Below are 10,294 nucleotides of genomic sequence, written 5' to 3'. Positions count from 1 at the left end.
TAGGATCTGGCTAATAGGATTGCCTCCCCTCAAAAAGAAAAAAAAACTAATAGAATTGTCTCAAAGAAAAACTACGAATAGAAGGAATTAGAACGGAACGACAAAGGAGAGATGGGCCGGCCGTTTGTCGCGAGTGAAGGGAGGGGGGGGGTGCGCCCGTTTGTGAAAAGACCTATATCGGACGCTAAAGGCGCCGAATAGGATCTGGCTAATAGGATTGCCTCCCCTCAAAAAGAAAAAAAAACTAATAGAATTGTCTCAAAGAAAAACTATGAATACGAGGAATTAGAACGGAACGACGACTATAGCCGAGGCTTGTGCGTGTGCTTGTACTCATCTCCACTCATCTTGTTAATTCTTTGTTGACGAGCTTTCACTCTATCTCTAGCTCAGTTGTAACTGGACCTATTAATAGCTGGATTCTAACATTTGGTATCAGAGTCATAGATTCTTCGCAAATGTTAGCAGGAACCCTCAAATTCACACTCGAATTTGTTAGAGTTATATTGATGATGGCCTTTGGCCTTTTACATTCTAGCCTTTTGGCATTCTCTTGTACATGTATATATTGTGGCTTTGGCCTTCTAGTAATATATGTTCCATTTTCCTAACATGATATTAGAGCTGTAAGGTTTTTTTCGGATGTGCAACTCGTGCGCCATCTGATCCAATCTCTAGTCCAGCCGCCGCCATTTCTCTCTTTCCTGCTGGCCGTGGTTTTGCTTTTCTTCGCTCTGCCTGTGTGGTTGTGTCCCATCTCCAGCCACACTGCTTGCCTCGATCGATCCAGCCGCTGTCTACCGGATTCAATCCAGACTTGACTGCTGCTCCATCAGCCGGCTCGCTCCAGCTTCATTCTGCCTGTGCAGCGCCTGCCGATCTGCTCGTCCACGCCCCGTTCGTGCTGCCGGCCGTGGAGATTACACTGCTTGCCTCGATCGAGACCGCCACCTATCGGATCTCGTCTTCAGCAACTCTTCTGCTCAAGCTGCCAGAAGTCGATTCGCACCGGCCACTATTGATTACCGTCGGCGTCCAGATTGTGGGCCGCCCTTCTTGGAGATCGCTGGCTCTCGTCCAAGTTTCGGCCGCCGGCCACCGGATCCTGCCCAGGCTGCCGTCCGCGTCCGCTCAAGATCTCTGCCGGTTCTCGTGCGACACTACCGCAGCCCGTGTGCGTTGACTGCGTCGGGCTCGCGTGATCCACGGCCGTGCTATTCTGCTTGCTTCGGCTGCTGGTGGGCCGCCATGCTACTCGGCTGATAGGCCTGTGTTCTTTCAGCTGTTCACTCCAGGAGGCTTTCGGCTGTTGCCTTCAGAGTTCCGCTGCTGTTGTTAAAAAAATACTGCTATGATGTCTCTGTTGGATCTGCATCTCCGTCACTGCCCACAGACTTTCAACGGTGTTCCCTATATTGATCCTGTCTCGCTCATGCGCCGTCGCTCGGTGCTTGGTATACATCCGTCTATGGCATTGTCTCCTGCGGCGTCTTCAGCCGGCTATGTTGGTCGCTATACATCGACTCCTCTCGCGGCTTCCGCACATTGCGGTGACTGCTCTACATCGACTTCTCTCGTGGCTTTCACGCGCAGAGATGACCGCTCTACACCAACTCCTCTCGCGGCTTCTGCACGCGGCGATGACCGCTCTACACCGACTCCTCTCGCAGCTTCCGCGTGCGGCGGTGACCGCTGTACGACGACTCCTCTCGCGGCTTTAGCGCGCGGTGATTACCGCTCTACATCGACTCGCCTCGAGGCTTCCACGCGCGGTGGTGACCGCTCTACGTCGACTCCTCTCGCGGCTTCTATGCGCGGTGGTGTCCGCTCTACAGCGACTCCTCTCGTGGCTTCCGCACGGGGTGGTGACCGCTCTACGTCGACTCGCTACTCTCGGTCGACTCTACACATGACTTCCACGGGCGGCGTTGATTGCTCATCGTCAGCAGGTGTCTCTACCTCGACATCTTCCACCGTGTCCTTGTCTGCGCATGAGATTGCGCAGCTAAGGTGCTTGCTTGCTGCTTGGGATTCTTCACCGACAGGTTCTGCAGTTTCTGTGACTGACTCTTCTGGCACTGAGAAACCACCTTCCACATATTCAGGTACATCCCCATGGATTCTTGATACTGGAGCATCTTTTCATATGACTTATGATTCATCCACTTTGACATCCGTTTGACCTGTCGAGTCTCCCGTTCGTGTTCTTACGGCTGATGACACTCCCCTCCCTGTAGCTAGTCGAGGCACTCTTAGTACTTCTTCATTTCATGTTCCCTTTGTCGCTCACGTTCCTCGACTTACCATGCAACTCATATCTGGTGGTCAGATTGTTGACTCTAGTTGTAGGGTCATTCTCGACTTTGATTCTTGTTCTATTCAGGATCGTCGCACGGGCGCTCTGCTTGGTGCTGGCCCTCGACGCTCTGATGGTCTCTGGGAGCTTGACTGGCTTCGTCTTCCCTCAGTTGCCACCGCTGCCAGTCTCGCAGCCCCTGTTGCTGCATCTACCAGCTCTTTTCAATAGTGGCATCATCATCTTGGCCATTTATGTGGTTCTCGTCTCTCCTCTTTGGTTCATCGTGGTGTTTTGGGGTCTCTCTCCGGTAACGCTTCTTTGGATTGTTTAGGTTGCAGGCTTGGTAAGCAGATTCAGCTACCCTATCCTCATAGTGAGTCTGTGTCCGAGCGCCCTTTTGATCTTGTTCACTCTGATGTTTGGGGTCCGGCTCCTTTCGCTTCAAAAGGGGGTCATCGCTACTATATTATCTTTATAGATGATTTTTCTCGCTACACTTGGATCTACTTCATGTCTTCTCGTAGTGAGGTCTTATCTATATATAAAAAATTTGTTGCCATGGTTCATACCCAGTTTTCCACTCCTATTCGTGTTTTTCGTGCAGATTCAGCCGGTGAGTATATCTCCCATGCGCTGCGAGGATTCCTTGCTGAGCATGGTACTCTCACTCAGTTCTCTTGCCCTGGTGCTCATGCTCAAAATGGTGTGGCTGAGCGCAAGCATCGTCACCTTCTTGAAACGGCACGTGCGATGATGATTGCTGCCTCTCTTCCACCTCACTTCTGGGCCGAGGCTATTACTACTTCCACCTATGTTATCAACATTCAGCCATCTGCTGCTCTACAGGGTGGTATTCCTCTCGAGCGTCTTTCTGGTCGTTCTTTTGATTATTCGGCGCTTCGTTTGTTTGGTTGCGTTTGCTATGTTTTGCTTGCCCCTCGTGAACGCACCAAACTAACTACTCAGTCTATTGAGTGCGTCTTTCTCGAATACAGTGATGAGCATAAGGGTTATCGTTGTTGGGATCCGGTTGGTCGTCGGATGCGTATTTCCCGGGATGTGACCTTTGATGAGTCTCGTCCCTTCTACCCACGTCCATCCTCCTCGGCCTTTTCCATGGAGGACATATCTTTTCTTACGTTTCCTGATACACCTCCCTATGTGCCTAATATTCCTACTCCTCGTCCCACTGTTGCAGATCTGACGCTGTATTCTCCTATGGATTCTTCTCTTCCCTCGTCGCATGACTCTCCACCTTCATCACCGATACCTTCCACTTCTCCACCTTCATCACCGATACCTTCCCCTTCTCCACCTTCATCACCGATACAATCCCCGTCTCCACCTCCAGTGATTCCACCTCTTCCCTCTTTTCCTTTCCATTATACTCGTCGTCCACGTGTTGTGGATGAGTCTACTGATGTGCCCTCTACTTTTGGTGTGTCATCTTCCTCCTCTCAGCCGACTTATGGTATTCGTTCTCGGCCTTGTCCGCCCCCTGACCGATATTCTCCTTCTCGCTATGGTCTTTCGACCGTTCTTGAGCCGACTTCTTATCGAGATGCCATTGTTCATCCTGAATGGCAGTTTGCGATGGCAGAGGAGATTGCTGCCCTTGAGCGCACCAGCACATGGGATCTAGTTTCTCTTCCTCCCCGTGTTCGTCCCATCAGTTGTAAGTGGGTATATAATGTTAAGACTCGCTCTGATGGTTCTCTTGAGCATTATAAAGCTCGTCTTGTGGCTCGTGGCTTTCAGCAGGAGCATGGTCGTGATTACGATGAGATGTTTGCTTCTGTGGCCCATATGACCACTATTCGCACCCTTCTTGTTGTGGCCTCTGTTCGCCATTGGTCCGTGTCTCAACTTGATGTTAAGAATGCCTTTCTTAATGGTGAGTTGCGTGAGGAAGTTTATATGCAGCCACCACCTGGGTATTCAGTTCCCGATGGCATGGTTTGTCGTCTTTGTCGCTCTCTCTATGGCCTTAAGCAAGCCCCCCGTGCTTGGTTTGAGCGTTTTGCCTCTGTGGTCACTTCAGCTGGTTTTTTGCCCAGTGCTCATGATCCAGCGCTATTTGTCCATCTTTCTGCTCGTGGTCGCACTCTTCTTCTTCTATATGTTGATGACATGATCATCACTGGCGACGATTCTGAGTACATTGCCTTTGTCAAGGCCCGTCTCAGTGAGCAGTTTCTTATGTCTAATCTTGGTCCTCTTCGTTATTTTCTCGGGATTGAGGTATCCACCACCTCTAATGGTTTCTTTATTTCCCAAGAGAAGTATATCCGGCATCTTCTTGCTCGTGCGACTCTTAGTGATGAGCGCACTGTTGATACTCCTATGGAGCTCAATGTTAACCTTCGCGCTTCTGATGGTGAGCTCTTGTCAGATCCGACGCGTTACCGTCATCTTGTTGGAAGTCTTGTCTATCTTGCTGTCACTCGTCCAGATATCTCTTATCCTGTCCATATTCTGAGTCAGTTTGTTTCCGCTCCCACTTCAGTTCACTATAGTCACCTTCTTCGTGTTCTATGATATCTTCGTGGCACGATTTCTCATCGTCTCTTTTTCCCCGTACCAGCTCGTTACAGCTCCAGGCCTATTCAGATGCTACATGGGCTAGTGATCCTTGCGATCGCCGTTCACTTTCTGCTTACTGTGTTTTTCTTGGTGGTTCTCTCATTGCCTGGAAGACGAAGAAACAGACCGTAGTTTCCCGTTCGAGTGCAGAGGCCGAGTTGAGAGCTATGTCTCTTTTGACGGCGGAGGTGACTTGGTTACGATGGTTATTGGAGGATTTTGGTGTTTCTATTACTACACCCACCACTCTCTTATCCGACAGTACAGGTGCCATCAGTATTGCGCGAGACCCTGAGAAGCATGAGCTTACCAAGCATATTGGTGTTGATGCTTATTATGTGCGCACTGATGTGCATGATCGTGTTGTTGCTCTTCAGTATGTGCCTTCCGAGTTACAACTAGAGGATTTCTTCACGAAGGCCCAAACTAGAGCGCAACATAGATTTCACCTCTCCAAACTCAGTGTTGTGGATCCACCATGAGTTTGAGGGGGAGGGGGGGGGGGTGTTAGAGTTATATTGATGATGGCCTTTGGCCTTTTACATTCTAGCCTTTTGGCATTCTCTTGTACATGTATATATTGTGGCTTTGGCCTCCTAGTAATACATGTTCCATTTTCCTAATAGAATTATCCTCCCAACATCTTATATCATCGCCATGGAGGATGAGACTCATTGATGAAAGTGATGCAGGAGTTTGCGTTGACGAATCCAGTAATTGACACCGAGAGTGGGTTGTGTACATGGTGCTGGTAAACATAAAGGAGACCACACCAATTTCTTTTTCAATGAATTCTACCTCATACCGACACTCTTGTGCTCACGTCCCCTCGCTAGCAGCATTGTCCTCATCTCTGGCGAGCACGTCTATGTGCAACATCGCCTCCACCAACTGTTGGGTCGCAACCTCTGTGTTTGCGGCGACGACCACGAACATCTCTACACCGACCACAACCTTTACCCCTCCTGCATCAGGCGACGTCAACTCCGTGCTTGCTCAAAACACGACCATTCTCTTGGTCCGCAAGGATGAACTCCAGTTCGTGCCACCCACTGGTATCAGCATGCCTTCTTCCAAGCTCGTTGTGTCCACTGTGCTCCCTCCATCCTCGACCGCGCATGACGTCGTTGCCACAACATCAACAACCACAATATGCTTGACCACCGTCTGTAAGGGGTGTGTACTCGATGAAGCGTTAGCTACATCCTCCCCAGTGGTCATACTGGCTTCCTTGACCACTCGCTCAATGTCAGCAACTTCCACGATGATATCTAAGGTCATTCACATGCCTGCCGCTACTCCTGGGCCGTCCTCATCTGGCGACACTGACATCGTCATTAGCCTTCCCGTCACTTGTCACCCTTCAAAAATAAATAATTAGCAATTAATCTCTTATCTTTGTTATTCCAATAAAGCAAATCAATCATGGGCACATACCTATTTTGCCTGTTTAAGCAATGACAGAAATATCTATGCTTTATAAACAAAACATATTTTTTTTATTCTACCTGTTTTGCATCATAATTTATCCCGTATGGTCCTCCTATATATTGTGTTAAAAATAATAATATTTGGATCAGCGGCAGCGCATGAGCACATACACAGTCCATTTTGTTTTTGATAAAGATCAAAATTGGGCCAGTGCCACAGGCCTTCTGTACCGAGCGTGGCCCAGCCCACAAACATTTTGGGATTCCTTATAGACCTATAAAATCGTATCCCACTACTCGCGGCCGCCTCCAAACCCTACCTCCGTGGCCGCCACCCCTCGACCTCCCTCACGCGAAGAAAGGGCGAAAGCACCATGTACACGGCGAGGAAGAAGATCCAGAAGGACAAGGGCCTCGAGCCCTCCGAGTTCGAGGACTCCGTCGCGCAGGTAGCTAAGAAGCCCTCTAGTCTCACGTCACTGCTGTTGCGCGTGGTCTCTGCGCTCCGTGTTTCACCACCGCGGTTTCGTGTTTGTAGGCATTCTTCGACCTGGAGAATGGCAGCCAGGAGCTCAAGAGCGACGTTAAAGACCTCTACATCAACGCCGCCTTGTAAGTCATCAGCCAGTCTTAACCTTGGTTTTCGTTTCTGTTGAGTAGCAGTCCAAGTGGTAGCGAGGTGTGATGGTTTCTGGTTTGTGCTGCCTCGTGTTGCAGCCAGATGGATGTTACAGGGAACAGGAAGGCCGTAGTCATCCACGTGCCGTACAGGCTCCGCAAGAACTTCAGGAAGATCCACGTCAGGCTTGTCAGGGAGCTCGAGAAGAAGTTCAGCGGCAAGGTTAGTGAATTGCCATTCACCTTGTTAGATTCCTTTCCTTTGAGAACAGTGTGATATACAGTAATCAGTATTTCACATAGGAGTAAGTTGGAGTAAGTTCGCTAGTCCGAAGGATTGCTTATGTGTTGTAGATTTCGTAGACAAAGATGGTATTCCCCTACAGCTATAGCAGTATACTGCTTTACCAGAGAGCATGCCTGTATGCTCCTCCTGAATCCTGTTATGTTTTGCACTACACTCTGCTGCTAAAAGTACAATGCGATACCTCTGTGTGTGGAATGTTCACCATTATGCTTCCTAGTCTACAACTAGGATGCTGTACTCTTATGGGCATGTGTTTTCCGTTTGGAAGAGTTGTATTTACTCAAATGCTGTGGCAGTTTTTTCTTATTTCCTTCTTTGTCAGGTGCCATTTACAATGTTTGTCATCTTTTTATTCAATGTTACTGGTTTAAAGTCGAATTTGGTTGTTCGTCTAACGTTATTGCAGAGTAATTATTGTATTCATGTCACTTCCCTGCAATTGCCAAATAATACTCTGTTCGAGAAATTTCTTCATGTCTTTCGCCTAGCAAAATGCCAAACCCCCCCAATTACGCTGAAGCAAATGTTAGCCATTGTCCCGTTTGTTCCGTGCTTGTTGAAATGTGTGGTTGACTATGACTCAATGCAGGATGTTGTTATTGTTGCAACAAGGCGGATTGTGAGGCCACCCAAGAAGGGTTCTGCTGTTGTTCGCCCTCGTACCAGAACTTTGACCGCTGTTCATGATGGTCTTTTGGAGGATGTTGTGTACCCAGCTGAGATTGTGGGGAAACGTGTCAGATATCGCCTAGATGGCTCGAAGATCATTAAGGTAAGATTTGACCACTGCATTGATATAGCTGATTATTGTCTAGACAATTTTTGATTAGCTTGAACTTTTACATCTCTATTTCACTCTTGTAATTTCTTCTGAATTGATCAACATTGACGCTGTTGATCCAAACAATTTTTTGTTGGTGCGCTGTTTATTTTACTGGTGTTGTTGCAGATCTTCTTGGACCCGAAGGAACGCAACAACACAGAGTACAAGTTGGATACCTTCACTGCAGTGTACCGCAGGCTTTGTGGCAAGGATGTTGTGTACGAGTACCCGGTTGCCGAAACTGCTTGAAGATCCATATTTATTTGCATATTGGCCCTCTTGTTCATGTATTGAATTTGCGACGGCTTGCTTGAGCTCGTTGTTTCTCGGATCATGTATTCGAAAAATCAAAAATATAGCTGTGATGCCAAACCTAAATATTTGCTAGTTCGAGATGGTAACGAGTGAAAAGTGTTGAATTTTGAGCTTTAAATTAAGTTGCACTTGTTATATTTACGTGACGAGTGAACACTGAGTTAGGGCCTGTTCTGATCTCCTCCCACTCCATACTTCTAAAAACTTCTGCCTGAAGCCAGCCCGAACGGATTAGCTTCACGAAGCTAAAATTCAGGAAGCTGCGATGGGCTGTAGTTCATTTTTTCGAAGCGACAGATTCCCAGCTTCCTGTTTTTGTGAATCTGAAGCTGTTTTCGTGAATCTGAAGCTGCTTGTTATTTATGGCCGAATTGCCACCGCCAAGAAAAACGTTTCGCTCAACGCCCCCTCGCTCGATCCCGCAGGTCAACCTGGTCGCACACAACTCCCTTCCCCTCGCTTCTCTGTAGCCCTACCGCCGCCGCCACGCCCGGCAGCCCCCGTCGCCGGCCAAATCGTTGACTCAACTACAGAACCGGCCGCCCCGGTCTATTTCCCGCCGGATCCCACCGTCTTCGCCGTCCGTCGCGCCTGGTGCAAGGAGCTGCAACCCCATGGCTCGGAGGAGCCGGCCCTAACGCCATTGACGCCCAAGCGACGCTCCCAAGCCAGGAGTGGCACGAGGACTACCGCACCTCCAAGCATAAACTGCAAGGTGAGCTCGTCCCCTTCTCTTCTTCCCTATGGATTGGTGTCCTCGCATGTCCTCTGTTCTGTACATCTGTGCAGTTTATTTTCAGAGTTGTATTTGTTGTGTGCAAATTCCTACAGTAGAACCTATTGTTTGTTGTGCAAATCTGGAATATATGTGCAATTCTGGAATCATAAGCTTTAATGCATATTGCTATGAGGGTACTGCCATGAGTGCTAACCTGTTGCATCATTCAGAAAAGTGAAATACAGTTTTGGGTATGCAGAAAATGTACTACTACTCTGAAGTATATGTGTGCATAAGTTAATGCATATTTCTATGTGGGTACTGCCATGAGTGGTAATGTGTTACAATTTTCAGAAAAGTGAAATACAATTTTGGCTATGCAGAAAATGTACTGCTATATGTTTGCAATTTATTATCATGAGTCTAGTGGTGTATGCGTGCAAATGTACTGCTAGTTCAGATATTACATGCCCTTGGCTGTGTAGAAAAGTATAATTTTTGTATTTATCAAAGTGACATGCATTTTTTAGAGAAGTTTCAAGTATGGCTGGGGCTGCTGAATGGAGCGTTGAAAACACTCAGATTATGTGCGAGTTGTTTGCTGAGCAAGTGAATGCCGGAAATATAGCAGTACCTCGAGAGTGCGGCGGTGACCATTGGAATCCCTCTTCCGGCATACCTCCCCCCTCTAGTGCGGCGGTGAAAGCCGCCATCAATGTTGATGAGATCGAAGATCTTGATTTGGATGATACTGAAGAACAAACATCTCAGGCAACACCTACTTCATCTAAAGTGAGGCTTGGGATCCTCATTCCGGAGAAGAACAAGAAACCAAAGACCGCACAAGTGATGTGTGAGCAAGTTACAAGAATTGGTGACATTGCTGAGGCTTCTCACTCATCATTCCAGTCTTTCGTGAAGCAAGATAAGGCAAACTGTGTCACCTCGGTCATGGATGAAGTCATTGCTTGTGGTGCAACAATAGGTACCGATGAGTTCTTCATGGCTAGCGAGTTGTTTATGAAGAGGGCACAAAGGGAGATGTTTCTTTACATTCCTCTTGAGTCTCGAAAGAGTTGGTTGCGTAGGAAGTATGACTTGAAGTATGGGAACTAGTTTACATGCCTACCATCTATGTGTGATGGCCATGTTTTATGCTGAACCTAGTGCTTGATACCATTTCATCTTTTATGTTGAACCA

The 10,294-nt window shown here is 48.0% G+C and overlaps 1 protein-coding gene across 1 annotated transcript; it reads left to right on the top strand.

Annotated features, from left to right (window-relative positions):
* Window positions 1-6,617: 6,617 nt before the first annotated feature.
* LOC119368892 (40S ribosomal protein S7-like) lies at window positions 6,618-8,493 on the top strand. Its single transcript, XM_037634014.1, has 5 exons — window positions 6,618-6,761; window positions 6,851-6,924; window positions 7,030-7,153; window positions 7,827-8,009; window positions 8,187-8,493. Exons 1-5 carry the CDS (start codon window positions 6,687-6,689, stop codon window positions 8,307-8,309), a joined length of 579 nt encoding a protein of 192 aa, XP_037489911.1. The 5' UTR covers window positions 6,618-6,686; the 3' UTR covers window positions 8,310-8,493.
* Window positions 8,494-10,294: the final 1,801 nt, after the last annotated feature.

This window comes from Triticum dicoccoides, chromosome 1A (assembly GCF_002162155.2).
Source record: "Triticum dicoccoides isolate Atlit2015 ecotype Zavitan chromosome 1A, WEW_v2.0, whole genome shotgun sequence".
Classification (NCBI taxonomy): domain Eukaryota; kingdom Viridiplantae; phylum Streptophyta; class Magnoliopsida; order Poales; family Poaceae; genus Triticum; species Triticum dicoccoides.
Note: the sequence above shows the minus strand (reverse complement) of the source record. Positions and strands in the feature narration are given on the sequence as shown.

Bases quoted from the DNA above. Each gene is read 5' to 3' on its own strand.
- LOC119368892 (XM_037634014.1), top strand. From the start codon at position 6,687: ATGTACACGGCGAGGAAGAAGATCCAGAAGGACAAGGGCCTCGAGCCC. The intron at 6,762-6,850 runs GTAGCTAAGAAG...TCGTGTTTGTAG, and splicing joins TCGAGGACTCCGTCGCGCAG to GCATTCTTCGACCTGGAGAA. The intron at 8,010-8,186 runs GTAAGATTTGAC...GTGTTGTTGCAG, and splicing joins ATGGCTCGAAGATCATTAAG to ATCTTCTTGGACCCGAAGGA.